This window comes from Limulus polyphemus, unplaced genomic scaffold, assembly GCF_000517525.1.
Source record: "Limulus polyphemus unplaced genomic scaffold, Limulus_polyphemus-2.1.2 Scaffold65, whole genome shotgun sequence".
In the NCBI taxonomy this organism is placed as follows: Eukaryota; Metazoa; Arthropoda; class Merostomata; order Xiphosura; family Limulidae; genus Limulus; species Limulus polyphemus.
The window spans coordinates 307,199-325,839 of NW_013665675.1; the positions used below are offsets into that span (position 1 = coordinate 307,199).

At 32.4% G+C, this 18,641-nt stretch overlaps 1 protein-coding gene across 1 annotated transcript in view; it reads right to left on the reverse strand.

Moving 5' to 3' along the window:
• The window catches only part of LOC106465038 (contactin-6-like), a 129,034-nt gene that overhangs the window by 3,391 nt on the left and 107,002 nt on the right, over positions 1 to 18,641 (reverse strand). The window contains exons 5-11 of the mRNA XM_022393368.1: positions 18,035 to 18,331; positions 15,938 to 16,228; positions 13,782 to 14,069; positions 11,126 to 11,428; positions 5,548 to 5,673; positions 4,851 to 4,878; positions 405 to 496 (exon numbers count right to left, since the gene is read on the reverse strand). Of these exons, the coding sequence (XP_022249076.1) occupies positions 405 to 496; positions 4,851 to 4,878; positions 5,548 to 5,673; positions 11,126 to 11,428; positions 13,782 to 14,069; positions 15,938 to 16,228; positions 18,035 to 18,331 (1,425 nt within the window). The remainder of the gene's footprint in view (positions 1 to 404; positions 497 to 4,850; positions 4,879 to 5,547; positions 5,674 to 11,125; positions 11,429 to 13,781; positions 14,070 to 15,937; positions 16,229 to 18,034; positions 18,332 to 18,641) is intronic.

Sequence of the window (18,641 nt, forward strand, 5' to 3'; positions counted from 1 at the left end):
CATGAATACTCTACATAAACAATCTATCAAAGAAAAATATTTTACATAGAAAATTTTCGAAACGTATCAGTATATTACTAGGATTTTAAGACGTATGGAATCAAGATTAAGTTAATGGCTATCAAACACCCGGCGTGGTGGTTAGAGGATTCGACTCGCAATCTGCGGGTTCGAATCCCCGCCTCATCAAACATGCTCACCCTTTCAGACTTTGGGGCGTTATAATGTTTGCGATCAATCTCACAATTCGGTGATAAAGAATATCTCAAGAGTTGGCGGTGGGTGTTGATGACTAGATGCCTTCCCTTTAGTATATCACTTCAAAATTAGGGACGGCTAACGCAGATAACTCTCGTGTAGTTTTTCGTGAAATTCAAAACAAACTAAACCAATCAAACACCTACCTGGGATTACATCAGGGCAGTTTTCTTCGTACATTTCTTTGGAGAATTCGTCAGCAGACAATATGTCTTTATCTGGTTGATTTGAGTATTCTCTGTAAAACACAACTCGTATCACATGCGTGAATTTGTTTAAACATCATGAAATGAAATATGGTTTTGTACATCATGAGAATTCACAACAAAAGATCTATTCCTCAATTCAATATGCACGATAGTTAAACGACAAAGACAAAATACTTCTCATTACGACTTGAATATCCCTAATAGCTTTGCTAAACTGAATCAAATAAACCAACTTGTCTTAGATTAATTCTTTTTATTTTAACTTAAAGATGCGAGTTAGCAAAAATGTTGTAACTGAAGACACGATGGCAAAAAAAGAAACGTTTGAAGACACTTGTAAAATATAATTTTATTTGATCAGTCTCTTGAAATTATCTGTTTAGAAATAATGGTGTTCTTCTCGCAAAATAATTGTTTGTTTGTTGAATTTTCACGAAAAGCTACTCAAGGACTATCTGAGCTAATCGTCTTTAATTTTGAAATGATATACTAATCTCTTAGCATGAATGGTAATTGGGAAGGTTGCTGCTGATCAGAAGTGAAAAATTAGGAACTCCGGGAAATAGGCTTAGCAGTACAAAATACAAGTGTAAGAAATCCGATACAATTTTTTCTGTTGCATTCCAGAGGAAAGTACGCAATATATGTTTATAAATTTAGAGCTGTTGGAGAAACATGTTGGCTAATTTAGAAGAAAGTGCTCAAATTTACTAAGATACGAATAAACATTTCTGTTGAAATAGTTTTTCTCTCAAAACTCACCCAGTCAATTTCAAATGTTTACTGGGAAAATACGTTAACATTATGAAAGAAAATTAAAATCAATTTCTTTCAAATTAGTTCACACGAAATACAAAAATAATGTAAACACAGGTACAACCTAATGTTATGCTCCGATCACATAAAGTATATTGTGTTAGAATACTTTATTTCAAAACACACCGTATTAGAACTGAGTTTTAATAAAATGTGCTTCATTTTGCACGAACTGGCAATAAGTATTTAAGAATAAAAAGTGGCATGTATTGGTTCTCTCACTTAGATGTATTGTTAACAGTGCAGAGCTCTTATGAGTGTGTTCGAACGAAACTAATTCATTTTTAATAACCGATCTATGTACAAGGCAATTTCTGCGTGCCTACTAACTCGCTTGAAGCAAGTAAACATTCGAAAATCAAAAACAATTTAAAAGGAACTTTAGTAGTAAAAACATACAGTAAGGTAGCGTAAAGTTGAAAATGAAAAATTCATTAGTTTGATGTTGGACAATTTTATATTAAAAAAAATATGGAATTTGGATTAGAGAATTTGGAAGACATTTCAAGCACACATTATCTTCTTTAAATTGAACCAGTAGGGAATAATCTTGCTATACCATTCTTCAAAGGAAGTATGGGTATAAGTAACCATTATATATATATATAAAGCTGTCTGTCTGTAAATGTCGTATGTCATCCGGTATTTTAGCAGTCAAACAACAACAAAAACATAAAACACCATAAGTTCTACATAATTCTATATCAGACACTTTTCGACCATATCAGTTGTGACATTAGTTTTGATGTTAATAACGTATAATAATAATATATGCGGAGGAATAATCAAATATTGTACTCACGAAATCTAATTTTGAAGAAAATATTTCTAGTGCTAGTCTACTTGGGGAAGGTTTTCAGGTGACTAGGTAAGATAATGAATAATACTGATACCACAGTACGCAATTTTGGTTATGAGAACTGTTCACATGTGTAACTTCATTATCATTATAAGTCATTAAAACTTGTAACATACTCGCATTGTTACACGTGCTAAACAACGTAGAACGTAGTAGATTACTGATTACCAGCTGGTTACTTCCTACACCTATTCGTGTCTGCTTAATTTAATGAAATTAAGTAACATTTGCTATAAAACTGGCAGAATGAACCTTAGCTTTCAAAATAACTTAGAATGAAAGAAAGCGTCAAACAAATCATTTTCGCCAAATATTATATTCTAATATTAAATAAAAACACATTCAGTAAGAAACTGAAAATACGCTTACGAAGTGATTTTTGGTGTTTCACGGATTTGGTTCCAACTTTATTTGTTTGGTATCTAATTACTACTCTTGGAGTTTCTTCAAATTTGCAGTAAGAAAGTTATTTAGAATCCACAGTTTTTATCCAAATCCCCCCCCACCCCCACATTTATATTAGAGATAGGATCGATCTTTCTATTTAAAAATTAAAAATATGAGGAGGAAAGGTTTGACATAATAACTGGCCTGTAAATTACCACAATTATTAATAAGAACTTTTGAATGAAAATAAAGAACTATTATAAGTTATTTAACAACCACTTCTAAAGAAATGTTTGAAAGATTACTTGAACAATGCTGGTAGAAGGAAAATACCAATTCCTTTTTTATTCCGAATATCATATGTATATATTAATGTTTAAGTATATTTTTTTTGCTCGCCTCTAATATTCAAAACTGGATTTTAGCGTTATAAGCCTTTAGATATACCACTAAGCGACTGTTGTTTGTTTTAGGGCAAAGCCACATTGTATTATTTGCGTCAACCGCGGGGAATCGAACCCCGAATTGTAGAGTTGTACCTCTGTAAAATTACCGCTATCCCACGGGAGGCTACCGCTAAGCCCTGTGGGGGGCGTTTATGCTTAGAAATAATTGTTGAATTTGCTTAATGACATTACTTACAAGTGTTTTTAGTAGTAGTAGTAGAAAAAAAAGAAGAATTTATGGGAATTCTACGAATTGCCTTTTGCAAGCTAAGCTTATCCTTATTTTTCTTTCTTCGCGTGTACTGGAAAGATTTAGAGTTATTTTCTCTCTTCTTGAATACTCTATGGAGCTTCACCAAACTTTACACGGAGCTTAATACACGATCCAATGGTATCCTGAATAAAGAATGGCCTCGTTCATTCCCCAAGTTGAAGGAAATTGTATGACGCAAGCGAAAGTCCGAAAAAAAATACAAACTTTCCCACACTTCGACTGCATTTGTTAACAATCCTTCTACTTCTCGGCTCGGTTATATTTTACTTTATAATTTAAAAGTTAATTGTTTTGCTAAAACAACAACGACAACATAACTTCATTATGATAAAAGTATTTGGATTTGATAATGATAACATGGAATTTCTGCATGTTGACTAAGTTCAACGACAAAAACAGAATGTAAATAGTAGGATATTCTTTCCCAAGCAGAGAATGCATACATAAAATTGGTTTGAAAGGCAAAACATACATACCACAAAAAGTGGTTTGAAAAGCAAAACATACATACCACAAAAAGTAACAGTTCCAGTGTACAAACAATATATACTGAAAAGAATTAAAAATCACTCGCATTTAAAGTGAAAGAAAGTTTTCGGCATAACAGAGATAATCTGCACGTAATATCTTGTACTATTATACATGGCCCTGTGGGAAATAAGACACGAATAAAATACTTTCTAAACTAACAACTTCTTAATACAAATATAAAAGTCAATAATAATAACGAGGCAATTTACATACATGTATATATATATATATGTAAGAGTACTGTTTGTTGTCTGTTGCATGTCCGTATAACTACTTCGCAGTGTTTGGATGGATCTTCACCAAAATTGATGTGGAGGTTCATTAAGTCTATGCGGGGGGTACATACAAATTTTCAGTTTTGCATTTTGCGTTCTGCGGTTTTTATGGGCGTTTTTGCGTGTTTTACCAATACTTCACTCCCTGTAGATGAATCTTCACCAAATTTGGCATGCAAGTTTGTTGGGTCAATGTTGATATACATGCAAAGTTGCGGTTTCACATTTTATCTTTTGCAGTTTTTATGGACATTTTTTACAATTACATATGTCCTAAGATAACCTTTCATAAATCATGAATTTACATAACGTCCGTCCAGAGGTTAAAGTGAGCCGATCCGGTCCGGTACGGCGTAACGGTAAGCATTTTAGTGCCGGTACGCCGTATCGGTAAATAATGTTGTCAAGTTAATGTTATATTTTGACTTATCTCAACGGTTTTTACCGATATTGTTTGCTATCTTGTTATATTGTTGTAAAAAGTAGTGCATTTCATGCTCCTCTCCAAATAAGGTGGGATGTATTTACATAACTAAGGTACAATTTTGAATTACATTCAAACATATATTTTTTCTGTTAAATGTAGTAGCTGTTAATAGCATTAGGTGTATATTCGAATTGTTAAAACTTCGGTTCCCATAAAGTAGCAGCGCTGATATTTTTGGGGGAGGGGGTAACATAAACTGCTACCATACTGGTAAGAAGTTAAAGTTACTTTGATTGCTGAATATATATGTGTATGTGTGTTTAGTTATTGAAAAGTAAAAAAAAAAACAAACAAACAGTAATTCTTACGTGATTTTTCCCAGGGATTTTCGATTTTCTGGAACGAAACAGAAATGCGGAAAATTTTAATCTGTTCTCAAACCAAACAAAAATAATGTGTGTCAGAAATTTTACCATTTCACAGCTTGACCATAAACAGACAAAAATTACTTTATAACTTAACTTGTAATATTTAGTATTAAAGAGACAAGTTAATAAAACCAAAAATTTATATCGTGAACTGATAAAATTTGATTAGATTTACTTCTGACAGAGGATATTTATGCATGTCGAATAATTATGAACATATTTTAAAGATAACCCTCAAATAGTACCAATAAAGCTAAATATTTAACTAAATACTCATTAAACTGTAATTTCTAATGAAAGTTTAAGACACTTATTCGATGACGAAGAACCCACTTTGAGACTAGTAATGGTTGGAGATGGCTTGAATGGGTAATGAAGAAAACTTTAATATAAGTTTAACATAACAGCAAATGTACAACGTTTCGACAAGGTTTTGCCATCATCATGTACCAAAATGTACCATTACCCATTCAAGCCGTCTCCAACCATTATTAAGACACTTATGTATATAGTGTAAATATAATTTCCTTACAGCTTCAATAAAATATTATATTAATTTACATTTTTTGTTTTCTTATTGGCCTTAAATATAAATTAATTTGTTATTCAAAACATCTGAAATTATGTAATTTCTCACCTTTGCGTCGGCGACTTTGTCTTGTTTTCAAAATGATGATTACACAAAGGGCAATTACGACTAAAATTCCGACAATGGACAGCAGAGCAATTAAAACTGGATTGACAGGAATTTTCCATTCGCTTTCTGGAAGAATGTATTTTAATCCACCACATATTATAAATCTAATGTGATTTCAATTATTGATGTGTAATGACAGGATAAGAATGTATCATCCACTAATTTACACTGCTAAGTTATACAACGAAAATGATAATAAATGTTGATGCTGATATATTAAAACACATCGCATTTCTTGTAATGGAAACCTTTCTTTCCCCGCGTTTCAACATTGTAGTAAATTTATCCTCACAAAAAGAGTTTTCCTTTGATATTAGCAATACATTGCCTCCAGAGAACACTAAATGTTTTTAGGCTTAAGTTCGTTTCCTTAGGTCATTCAGCCGTGGCGGCGTTATAATGTTCACGGTCAATTCCACTATTCGTTGGTAAAAGAGTAGCCCAAGAATTGGCGATGGGTGATGATGACTAGCTGCCTTCCCTCTAGTTTTTAACTGCTAAATTAGGGACGGCTAGCGCAGATAGCCCTCGTGTAGGTTTGCGCAAAATTCGAACCAAACTATTTTGTATTTTCATTTTTGAATATAAATTATTCTTTTTATGAAAAAAAAACCCTTAAATACTGCGTAATACCATGTGTTATATATGCGATTGTTTGCGATGAAAGTATAAAATTATGATATTATATACATTTACCTCCACTTTTGAACTTCAAGAAAATTAATTTTTACTTATTTTGTATATCAAGATAACCAACTTTTTCTACTTCTGTAATTCATAAAAACGCCTTATCAAGTCCTTTACTATGACAGATTTACACTGTATAAAAAAAACCTTTCGTTAAAAACAACGCAACTTTTGTTCTGTGCAACACAAACCTGGCGTTTGAATGGCTACACCACAACTTCAAGTTAAAAACAGCACAATCATAGAGGGCTAACGAAACAGAACATAATTTTTGTATTGAACTTTATACAATTTGCACACACATAACAATATTAGTAAATTAAGTCATTTCCTAACATTAATTAAAAATCAAACGCTGCATAAAAGCAATACCTAATAGATAATGTGAAAGGAAGAACGATTCATTTCCAGCGAGTGCTTGCTACTCTTGAACTTTTAAACAAGAAACTCGTTATCATAACAATGTACTTTCGAACATAGTTACTTGAGGGCATTTGTGCTCTGCCCACCACGGGTACCGGAACACGGTTTCTAGCGTTGTAAGTCCGCAACAATCTACTTTCGAACATAGTTACTTGAGGGCTTCTGTGCTCTGCCCACCACGGGTATCGAAACACGGTTTCTACCGTCATAAGTCAGCAGACATGGCCCCGTTCCACTGTGAGGCTAGCAATGAAAGACTTAAAGGAAAACAGTGATTCAACACCACCCACCACCAACTCTAATCACCACCCCCTAACGAGCGCCCTAACCACCATCCCACGCCAGGCAAATAATGTATTTGAAATAAAACAATTTTGATTGGAAACACACATCATTCATGCTCTTAAGACACAAAATTTTATGTGCTTATCTTACTGCAACAGTCAAATGTATAGTTTGCACAAGTCTGTGTTTAGGAAACACATTTGTATATTTTAGTTGTTTTCAAGTGCAATATAGTCATGTCCATTTTAAAGAAGATATTTAAACTCTGCTTACAAAGAGATAGTTCTTATACACATACTTATAAAATAAGTTGGCAACTAAACTCCTTTCTAACCTAACTACTCCCCGAAACAAGTTTCCTCACAATAAATTATAATTTCTTAGCCTCATAAATAAGACACTGATCCCCAAAAAACAAATGTCTGTATGAAAGAAAATCTGCCTATACATTACGGCCAGAAATATTTATAATGGAAGTCATTTGACGTGTAACGGATCTACCATGAGGTATATTTAAAAAATGAACTTCTTTATTGCTATATCCTTAATTTTCCACCTGTATCACCCCCCCCCCCTTACTCATTATGACTCCATAAGTTCACAGACAAATCATTAACAAAACTACTTAGTTAAAAAATCTGATCTTTGTGTATGTACAAAATACATCTATGTATAATTTCATGATTACATGGTGGTGTTTAAACGGTCGGTTATTTTGACCAACCTCAAATGCATAGAATTAAATAGAGTTATTGTATTTTGTGATATTTCTTACACCTGTTTTATTGCAAATATGAATTCAGTGTAAGCCTTTAGTCAGAAAGCCAGTACCGTGAAAACCAATTCTTATTTACTGCTAAAGCAGAAAGAGAAAATCCAATTGATTTAGAGAGATACACCCTTGGGTTGTACGAACTCGGTAGCAGTAAAAAAAATATGTGTGGTCAGGACGATTGTTTAGAGAGTTAAATGTAAGAACCTGCGTATGAAGGCCTTATACATTTTGTGGCTATTAAATGCATTTATTTTTCAAATGCAAATTAAAATAACAAAGAGATTTAAGTTGGAAACCTACAGTTTAAAAGTTTAATCGATTTTTAATAAAAGGGTAACATGGAAATAGCATTTAGGGGAATTGGTTTCTCGTGACATCCGCAATTATGTAATAACTAAATAACTATGTCCGAGGAAATGTTTATGAAATTTGACCTCCAGTTAACTCATGTTGAATGTTTAATGATTAATCATTTATGATATACTTCCCATAAACACAGTGTATTACTTTTGACATCATTTAGCCATGATGAATGAACACAAATGTGTCGTATAACGTTCATTTAAAGGGAGAATGATGCATATGAAAACCGAGTAATTGAGAAATTAAGAAGGTACCGTCAAATACAAGGGAAAAGGCTTTCGGAAGAAGGTGTACTTTGTAGCAAATATCGTGTTCTTATCTCCCTTCAGTTGACAATAAAATTGGCAGAAATTATCGAAACTATGCATATACTCTACCACATTCCATTCTTGGTATATATTCAAGGACATTAGATCGTACAAGTCCTCAAACGTTTAAGACTGAACATCAGGTCAACTAGTATTTGTCATACGTGATACATTTGTGTTACGTGATAAAAATGTACTTAACTGACTGTTGTATGACTTTATATACGTACACAAGTATTTGTTCTACCGGGTATTGTTATTCTTGTTGGAGTGGGGCACATGAAAATAAAGCAGTTTGTATTCTATTCGTACTAGGTGGTAGGTGATAGACCACACGAATTGTAGCAGAAAGAACGTGTTTGGTCTTTTGAAGAACATATTTGTAGCAGCAAAAATATGAAATTGGATACAGTTTGACAGATATCACACGCTAACCAATGATGAATACTTTGGTATGACTGCAATGACTAAGTCTCTGTTTGATGACTTGTCTTACAGTATTCCCTTATTTCAGGAATACTCATATAATACCTAAGCGAACCTTTTAAGAAGTTCTCCACATTAAATTCTATACTGGATTACCCAACAGGATTCTATTTTCAATTCTCTAAACAGAGGAATACACTAGGCTCCTTCTACTAGATGCAACAACAAAACGTGAATGTTGTGGATAAAGGACTAAGGGATGTATTGGAACAACTTTACGAAGTGGAATGGAGGATGGAAAATCCGGTTACCATTCTTTCGGCTCATAACCATATACATCGAATCTTTCAAGGCCTACCATAAAAGTGAATTGAGAGGTAGAAGAAATAAGTAGTTATATAAAACACCATAAGCTGCTGAAAATGGATTTTCCATCATACAAATACTTTTCATAGAGGGGATTATTTAATAATTTTCAGTATTATTTGCTTCTCATATTGGTCTATTTTCACACAAAACGCAGAAACAAATTCAGCTGTTGCACAACGCAGTCAGATCTTGTGAAATAACCCAAAACAATTTAACAAAATTCTTAAGTCCAAAGACTTACCGCGAAAGAATTCGATATGAGAAAAGATTAGAGCAGGATATATGGCGTTGGACTTTCCACGGTCGTCTGAAAAATATCTGCGTTTACTGATACTGAACGTAAACCAGCTGAAACAAGCGATATCGTATCTGCAAGAACATTTATATGAGGAGGGATTGTATGAAGTGTGGGCCAGAAGTAAAATGGATAACCTTCTCTGTAAAAATACCAACTCCGTCTTCTTCCAAGTTTTTAGTGTGAAAGGCAAAGTGTCTTACCCTGGCTAGTCAAGTATTGCTTGCTTCGTACGAGTGCATTAATTGTGGGATGCGATGATCAATAATGTGGGTCCTGACCCTCAAATATACAAGACAAAAATTACTGTAAATGGAATGTGGACACTTAGCATGCAGATTTTATGTGGGTGAGTTATGGACAAAATTCCTATCTTACTGCCCCTTGCCCTTTCGTTTCCTTATCATTCTACCATTTATGAATTCTTAAAGTTTAAAGATTAGTTTGTTTGTTTGATGTACAGCGCAAAGCTACACAATGGCCTATCTGTGCTGTGCCCACCACGAGTGTCAAAACCAAATTTTTAGCGTTAAAAGTATTCAGACTTACCGCTCTGCCACTTGAGGGCCTTACAGATTAGAAACAAATCTATAGATTGATAAAAAAATTAAGTTCTATCCTTCACCTCAACTCATATTTAAATGTAGATTTCGTTTCCACAATAATAATATATAATAATAATATAAAACCCAATTATCCGATGCCACTTCATTTCTGGCTTATATACCACTAATATACGTCTACTGACAGTAAGTTCAAATATGTAATAACAAAAACAAACACCATTGAAATACAGAAATTATGAAAACTTATGGGGATTTAGTAGAACTTGCCTTTACCCTCAAATCTTAACGTATAGCCCCCCCCCCCCCCACCAAGTGGCACAATGGTATGGAGGCGGACTTATAATGCTAAAAACCGGGTTACGATACCCATGGTGAGCGGAGCACAGATAGTCCTTTGTGTAGCTTTGTGCTTAATAATAAACAAATACATTTAACAAGTTAACTGTCATTACAGATGGTCCTTCTTAAACTTCTCATTACAAAATTCTAAATTTCCAAAAACACCATCTTGATTCAGATAATCTATAGACATTACTGCAATTAAAACTGTTATGACTTATAAGTTGATAAAAAGTCATTACTCTCTATTTCTTGAAACCAAATTTCGACTAATACGTTAGTATCTAAATTCCACTTTGTGTTGCTTTATGTACAAAAATATCTCCGCTTGTTTCGCTTTATTTTCACAGTAATAGACATCTCATTTTATATTAGCATATTAGACTTTTAATTTTTATCAATGATTTCAAAGGTTCATATTTTCAAATATCATTTGGATTTTACTTCATTTGTATTTAGATATCATAATACACTTTGTTTTAGATCTCGATGATGATCGTATTACTTAATTCCATAACTTTCGACATATGTAAATACAAATACTTTTCTTTCTAAACATCGTTGTTGTATTCATCACTAGACTTCATTTTATCCCTATTAATTAGCCTAACTAGCCTTAAAAACATTATGCTCTCTATTTTCTAAATCATTTATCATTTTGTAGTACAAGTACAAATATTACCTCGGCGAGACTGAGTCTCAGCTGTTTGTACCGTTCTTCCTTTTAGAATTAAAGGCTCACTTTTACCATGATGGTTGACAGCATATATTTTCAAAACGAAGTTAGACCCAGAAGGAAGACCTTTCATAACAAAAGACGGGGAAATTGTGGAAAAATTTGCCACAACACTACTAGTCGTTATATCGTAAGCTTCTACAAAAAGTTGTAGCGTTAAACTTTCGTCATATCCATCTGCACATTTTACCGCAATTCCAGATCGAGTTTGGTTGGTTACAGAACAATTCCGAACTGATTCAGGAGGACCTGGTAATGGAAAGAAAATCAATTAATAAGCTTCGAAAAATGACGTTAGTCAATACGTCTTTTTAAGATATATCAACGAATTTGGATTTTTTGGTGTTGAAATATTAAGTGTTTCAAATAAAATGTTTCTTATGCTTACTGTCTTAAATAAACTTTAGAATTATACAAATGAAATTAGTATCTTGTATACACACAGAAATAGTAACAAAAACATCATCGTGTTTTAATATGACTATTGTTAATCTACAACTTCTGACGTTCGTGTTTACCAATGAGATACTTTGACACAAAAGTTCAGTTATTCCATTAAAAGCATATATTTATATTTCTAATAGGAGTCATCATAACATTGAAAACATACTTCTCTCTTCAAAACAAAACAAAAACCGAAGCACAATTTACGACACTAAATACGACATCACACTTTAGAAAGCAACCATTATTACCTTTTTTTAACACTATGTATTGATAAATCTTTATCTCCATAGTTAATAGACAATTCTGTCTATTTATTCATGCAAGAAGAAATAGTAAGAAGATGGAAAATAATAATGCCGTCTGCTAATGTACCCAGTACTTTTTTTTACGTGCTTAAAATTAACTATCAGAATTACTTAAATGCCATGTTTGATTTTACAATGCAGTCTTTTTAGAAGTTTTTCGTTAAGTAGCTCGTATAAATTTTTTGTGTTTGATAAAAGAAGCGTTCGAAATTTACAATGCATAATATAGTCCATAGCTTCACAGCTTCAAATATGTGGAGATTGTTAAAACTTATAATCCCTTTTAAACTTTATGAACAATTGTTTTTATATTTTGCATTTATGTGACGCTAAAACGTATATAAGACAAATAGCCTTAAATTGGGTGTTCTTGTTACTTAAAAAAAAATTAAGAATACAATAGAACGATTTTAAATCCGGTTTCTAAGGCACATTCAGAAGAAATAGTTTACGCTGAAACTTTTAAATGGAAGTTATAAATCTAGGAATAAAAAACAACTTTAGGAAAACGTATTAGCTTATTTTTACTGCTTATTCTAGACTTTTGAGAATCGTTGAGACAGATTTTCTCAATACGTCTCGTAGTAAAGGTTACCTCAAACATCTATTGTTGTCAAAGCGTCACAGGCAAAGAGCCTGGATTTCTGAAACCATATATCGTCTTTAACACCGCTCGATGGACTTTTATACACAGTAAAACAGTCATCTTGAAAGGCTTGAACAATACAGGTAGAGAAAAACACATCTCTGAGTTATGAAACCAGTTGAAGACGGCTGTTTTTCAACTAGAAGGTGATGGTTTTGTACAAATATTTTATCGAAGATGTGAGTTTAAGTATTGACATGTATTACTTGTTTTATGGCATAACTTCAGTGAATTTGCACAATTTTAAAAATATGGTTTACTGGTAAAAAACAAAAAAACATATCTTCGAGGTTTCCCAGAAGCTTGGTAAATTTCCGATTTCAAAGCTAACAGTCGATAAATTTTCTCTACGACAAAAATACTCTAAAGACGTAGATAAAGGCAGATTATGCAAACACTTAACTGTACCTTCTGGAATATTTAATGATGATCATATATGTGCTATGTAATCCTAGTTTATTAGTTATATTTTGTTACAGAAACTGGAGAAGATGTAATCTAAAGAGGGCCGTTTTTCTAATCTCATAAAATATACAACAACAGTAATGACAACAGGTAAAACAAGAAGATCTGGGCACGATTACTGAAAGTTTCTGTCCGACTGTAATCATAACAACCAAATCCCATAACAAAACACGTTTACGAACGAAAAGAAATAGTAATATTGGAAAACGATATGTACAATATTACTTCAAATTTTTAATAGATCTCTCAAAATTTATGTGTAAAATAAAAGCATTAAATAATCAGATGTTCTTAAAGCGTAGAAATTGTAGCATATAAATATAATACTAAACTAACTGTTCCAAGAAATACCTTATTTATTGGTCTTTGTCACTAAAGTATGAATATGCTAAAAAAAGCTATTTTTTTCGTCTAAACATGTAAACAAATTATCAGATGCGAGGTATTTTGATGGCATATTATTCTGCTTCCATGCACAAATCCAGTGAATTAAAAAAATAATGAACGTATTATAAAATATATGCATTTATGATACTTCTACTTCAGTAAAATGTGGTAAAAAGTTCATGAAACTTGATAAGAACTACAAGTGAGTACATAATTAATCAACATAATAAATATTACATTTATGTAAAATACAACATAAACTAATATATGTATGCGTGTGTGTGTGTGTGAGTTGATTTAAAGGGAACGTTACATCTGACACAAATGTTTATATACTTGACAAGTAAATTACCTGCAGCTGTGATAGAGTAGACGCAAGGAACATCTTGGCCTCCGACGCTGTTAGATGAAGTACAAGACAGACTCCCAAATTCGTATTTTGATTTTGGAACGTAAGTGACAGTACTCGTTGTTTTATGGGATTTAAAGTTACTGAGGTCGTGGGTATCATGAGAATTATTAAATCTCCACTTAAATACAACATCCTCGGGATCACTTTCTACTTCACAAATAACGTGAACAGGTTCATTCACTGTGGTAGTGTAAATCGTCTTCTGACCTGGTTTACAGGCGGGGGCATCTGATGGAATAGAAGTTATGATTACTAGATTCAGTATACCATACTAATTCTACGGATTGCAACCATTTGTTTTATTTGACATTCCCTTATTCAAATTGGCGATATCAATTATTTTTTCTAACCTTCTGCTCAGTGTTTTGATTAAAAAAACCTTACACAGAGTATTGTATATCCTAACACGTTATACCCTTGTTCATAGAACATTTTAGTAACATTAATAAGTTAACCCCCCCCAAAAAAGTTGCATTTACATTTGTAGTGATTTACAGACAATAAAGTGTTCTATTTTATTTGTTTGTTCAAAGTGTATTTTAATGTAATTTGAACTTTTTTTGAAGGCATGCAAATCTAATATATATATTCAAAAGTCCGTTCTGGACTAAACCTTTGTTTGAATCGTGACTACGGTAGAATGAATATACATTAGTTAATCGTGGAATAAAATTCTGTTGTCTGAGCGTTTGTGTTTCAGTTGCTTATGCACATTGTGTTTCGAAATCACTTTATGTATTCGATCCTTCGACCTTGTTAGATTTAATCTATATTCCTCTTGTCGTTTCTTTAATTAATGTTCAGTATAATTATATGTACGTGTAAATGATGTACAATTGTATTTTTATTTTGTGTTATCATTATTTGTATGTATTGATATAATTATTTAGTTAATATACCGCGCCATCTGTTATTCATTTTCTGTTTGTGACACGGTTAATTGCACGTTATGCAATGTTCTACATCGATGTGATTAAGGTATATAACGTCCATATTCATATTCTCTTTCGCCTGAAAAAGAGCCTATAGACGAACCTGAAAGCTTTGTTGAGATAGTCCTAGTGTTTAAATAAGTTTTTTTTTCCGCAATTACAAACATTATTTTGAAAACTGATGTCAATAAGTATGCTATTTTTTATTTAATTGAAAATGAATTGAAAGAGGGCTTGGAGAAAAAAATCCAGACATATTTATCTCTGTATTATGAAAGGACAATAAAGACTGTGTTTTGGCATAATAAAACAGTTATCCTAAAGCAGTGAAAAAATAAGCATTTTTAGGTACAATATACTTATAAAATGTGGTTGGAGTTCTAAAAAGTATACTCTATCAAATATAAGAATAATATTTGTTATGCTTCTCATAATACATTAGCGTTAAGCCTATTATATTTTTAACACAACATTTTTCATTCAGTCCTTTAAGTTTTTTTTTCAAGTATTTCAATCACATTATGTTCGTCATATCCATTGCAGACGATACGTTTCGCTCGAGGCAAAGAATACGGAGCTAATCAAGCCGGATGTGATACAACTGTTTTTTGAGTTCAGAACACTATTTATATAAGCTATTTGTTACAACAACAGTTGTTATAATTCGAACGCCTTTCTAAAAATTTTAGAAGAAGCTAAATAAAATGTAATGGTATTTCAACTAAATTGTGTTCGTTGTATCCATCAGAAAAGGCGTTCAAGTCCCAATAATATATCTTTTAATTATTTATTTGTAGAATATAGATATATTTCATTTACATACAATTATATTTGTCACCTGAATAAGTGCTACCGAACTCTATCGATAAACGTTTATACATAATATTTTATTTTTAAAAATATTAAATTATTTTACTTGGTTTTGTTTTCTGTTTGTTGTTTACTTTGAAATTGTGCACCTTCAGCTTCGAACAAATATAATTCTAACTAAGGATAACCCAGCGTTGCAAAGAACACTCTAACGCGATATTCAAATACGCATAAATCACTTTACGAGTTCTCTTCATTACAAACATGTTCATGATATAGGTACATAATTCATTTCACCAAGAATATATAATCACATTTGAAGAAATATCCTATATATTTGTGTAATATGCTTACACTGTACCCTTAGGATGACGGTATTACTTTCTCCACGTCCCTCGCTATTAGTTGCGAAACAAGTATATCGCCCTCTACTAGTCCGCTTCACATGTTGCAGGACCAGAGTCTGATTGCTAATAATGATACCAGCTGTTGTGTTGAGATGAACTTCTCGCCCCTCAAATTTCCATATAATATCTTTTACCATCGGACTCGCTTTAACACTGCACTCAAAGTATACGTCATTTCCTTCTTGAATGCGACTGTGGCGTAGTTTGCTGCCAAGACGGAGAGTAAGCTGTGGCGGATCTAAATTAAAAATATTAAAATCTTTACGAATAAACATTTGTTTATATCGAAGCTTGATTAAAATCCAGAAGAAAGAATGAATCGCGTTTCTTATCGGTTCAGCTCTTCGTGGTTTAAAGATCTACATGGTTAAGTCTAAGAAACAACAGTTAATAATAATCTTCAATATATCGATATAAAACAAAACATCTTTATGACAATAACTAATAATAATTTTATCCAAGGTATTTCTATTCCTTTCATTTGGAACTGACACATAGTGTCAGACACCCAAATGTTATGAATATAGGAAACACAATATTGGCTGAATTGCACGAAATCGTATATATATACCAGAAACAATGTATACCTTATAGATCAATTCTTATATTTTCGAACTTTTACTTACAGAAACACCTAATGCGATGTTGGCTGGGATGACGAAATGTAAAGTTTGGTTATTCAAATATTATTTTAGATATATACAGCTATATATAACAGATCTAGATGATTAGACGAATAAAAGAATGTTTGAATTGTTATTCAGTGATGAAATATACAATTCTAAAGATAGAAGATAAAGTGCCTTTATTCCAGTGTTAACTTTTGTAACGTTTTACAAGATTTAGTCCAAGGTAGCGACGTTATGATATATCATACTGTTGCTGGATATTTTCTGTGTCTGCTATGATATGCCATACTGTTTCTGGGTGTTTTCTGTGTCCGATATGATATGCCATACTGTTGCTGGGTGTTTTCCGTGTCCGCTATGATATGCCATACTGTTGCTGGGTGTTTTCTGTGTCCGCTATGATATGTCATACTGTTGCTAGGTGTTTTCCGTGTCCGCTATGATATGCCATACTGTTGCTGGGTGTTTTCCGTGTCCGCTATGATATGCCATACTGTTGCTGGGTGTTTTCCGTGTCCGCTATGATATGCCATACTGTTGCTGTGTGTTTTCTGTGTCCGCTAATAACCAGATATCAGGCTACTGCTCGACAGTTAATTCCATTCTTTCTACTGACCATAAACCATAAATATCTATTCTAATCTATAAAAATTGTTAAAGGTTACATAAGGCGCTTCTTCTGGATTAACATTTTCTCAGATATCATGCAGCAAGCCTATAAATAAAAAGGTTTACATACAAACTATGACCTATACATGAAATATATTGCAAAAAAAAACACACACATTAAAACAGTAATACATTATTTTAATATAACGTTTTTGTATTTATACTAGCCAATGGGAAAAACCTTTCCATTAATCAGACTTAAACAACAAAAACAAACAAACAATAACACTCAAAATATATAAAGCAACTTATATAGCAAGAGACAACATGAAGGCACGTGACTGGATCATTTCATCTTCACTGCTCTATAGTTCGCTTAGCTTAGTAAATGTCGAGCCAAAAAAATCTAATTCCGAATTCTTAATTTTCCACAAACGCTTTGTCTTCATCACAAGCATTACTGGCAGTTATATATTTTGGTAATTTTTCTTTCTTAAATCAAACGTATTAATAATACTCATAATAGTTTCTTTGGAATAAAACATTTACTGCATACTCTAGCTAAACTTTTACTAAAGTATAACGAATATACAGGCAGAAAACAATATCACTTGAGAAGGAATTCATGTTTCTCATTCCACATAATCATGAATTTCTATATTATGATTTTAATTGCAAATATATATATATTTAAGAGACTAATCTTGGAGTGGAGAGTTTATAATACCAGTAATCAGAAGAATTTGATCATGAAAAAATGAATTTTCCTCTTAGATTTTGATAGTTTTCGAAATGATGATACTTACAATGTATTTTTAGTGTCCAGCCATTTTCAACATTACTACCCTTGATCAAGCTGTTTTCTGCTCTACAAGACAAGTATAATCCGTTGTCTTCAATTGTTGGTCTAAATTCCAAGATGCTGGTTGTAGCATTTCCATCCACGGACACTACAGACTTGGCAGATTTCATTCGAACGTTTCCCTTGTACCAGGATATAACAGCTGGCGGTCGCGAACCAACAGAACGACATTTTATTTGAGACATTTTTCCAGCGGAAAAGGAGTTTTGATCTCCATGAAGACTCACGTCTAGAGGCCTAACTAGAGTTTATATACATATATGAATATATGGTTATTTTTGGAAAAAAACAACAACAAATAAATAATAACTTTAACAAGTAGACCCTGTATAAAAAGGCTTTTCAACACCATTTACTTATTACATCGTTTAAAACGATACAATGCATTTCTTGTTGTGCAATATCACATTCACACATGACATTTTAATCAGTTGTGGTATCAAATATCAAATATTTTTATTTCTAATTGCATTGAGTTAAAATTTTGGGTAAATATTGTAGTTTTTAAACTTTCGTAGATGTATTTTGTTCAAACATTCTAGTTAAAAAAA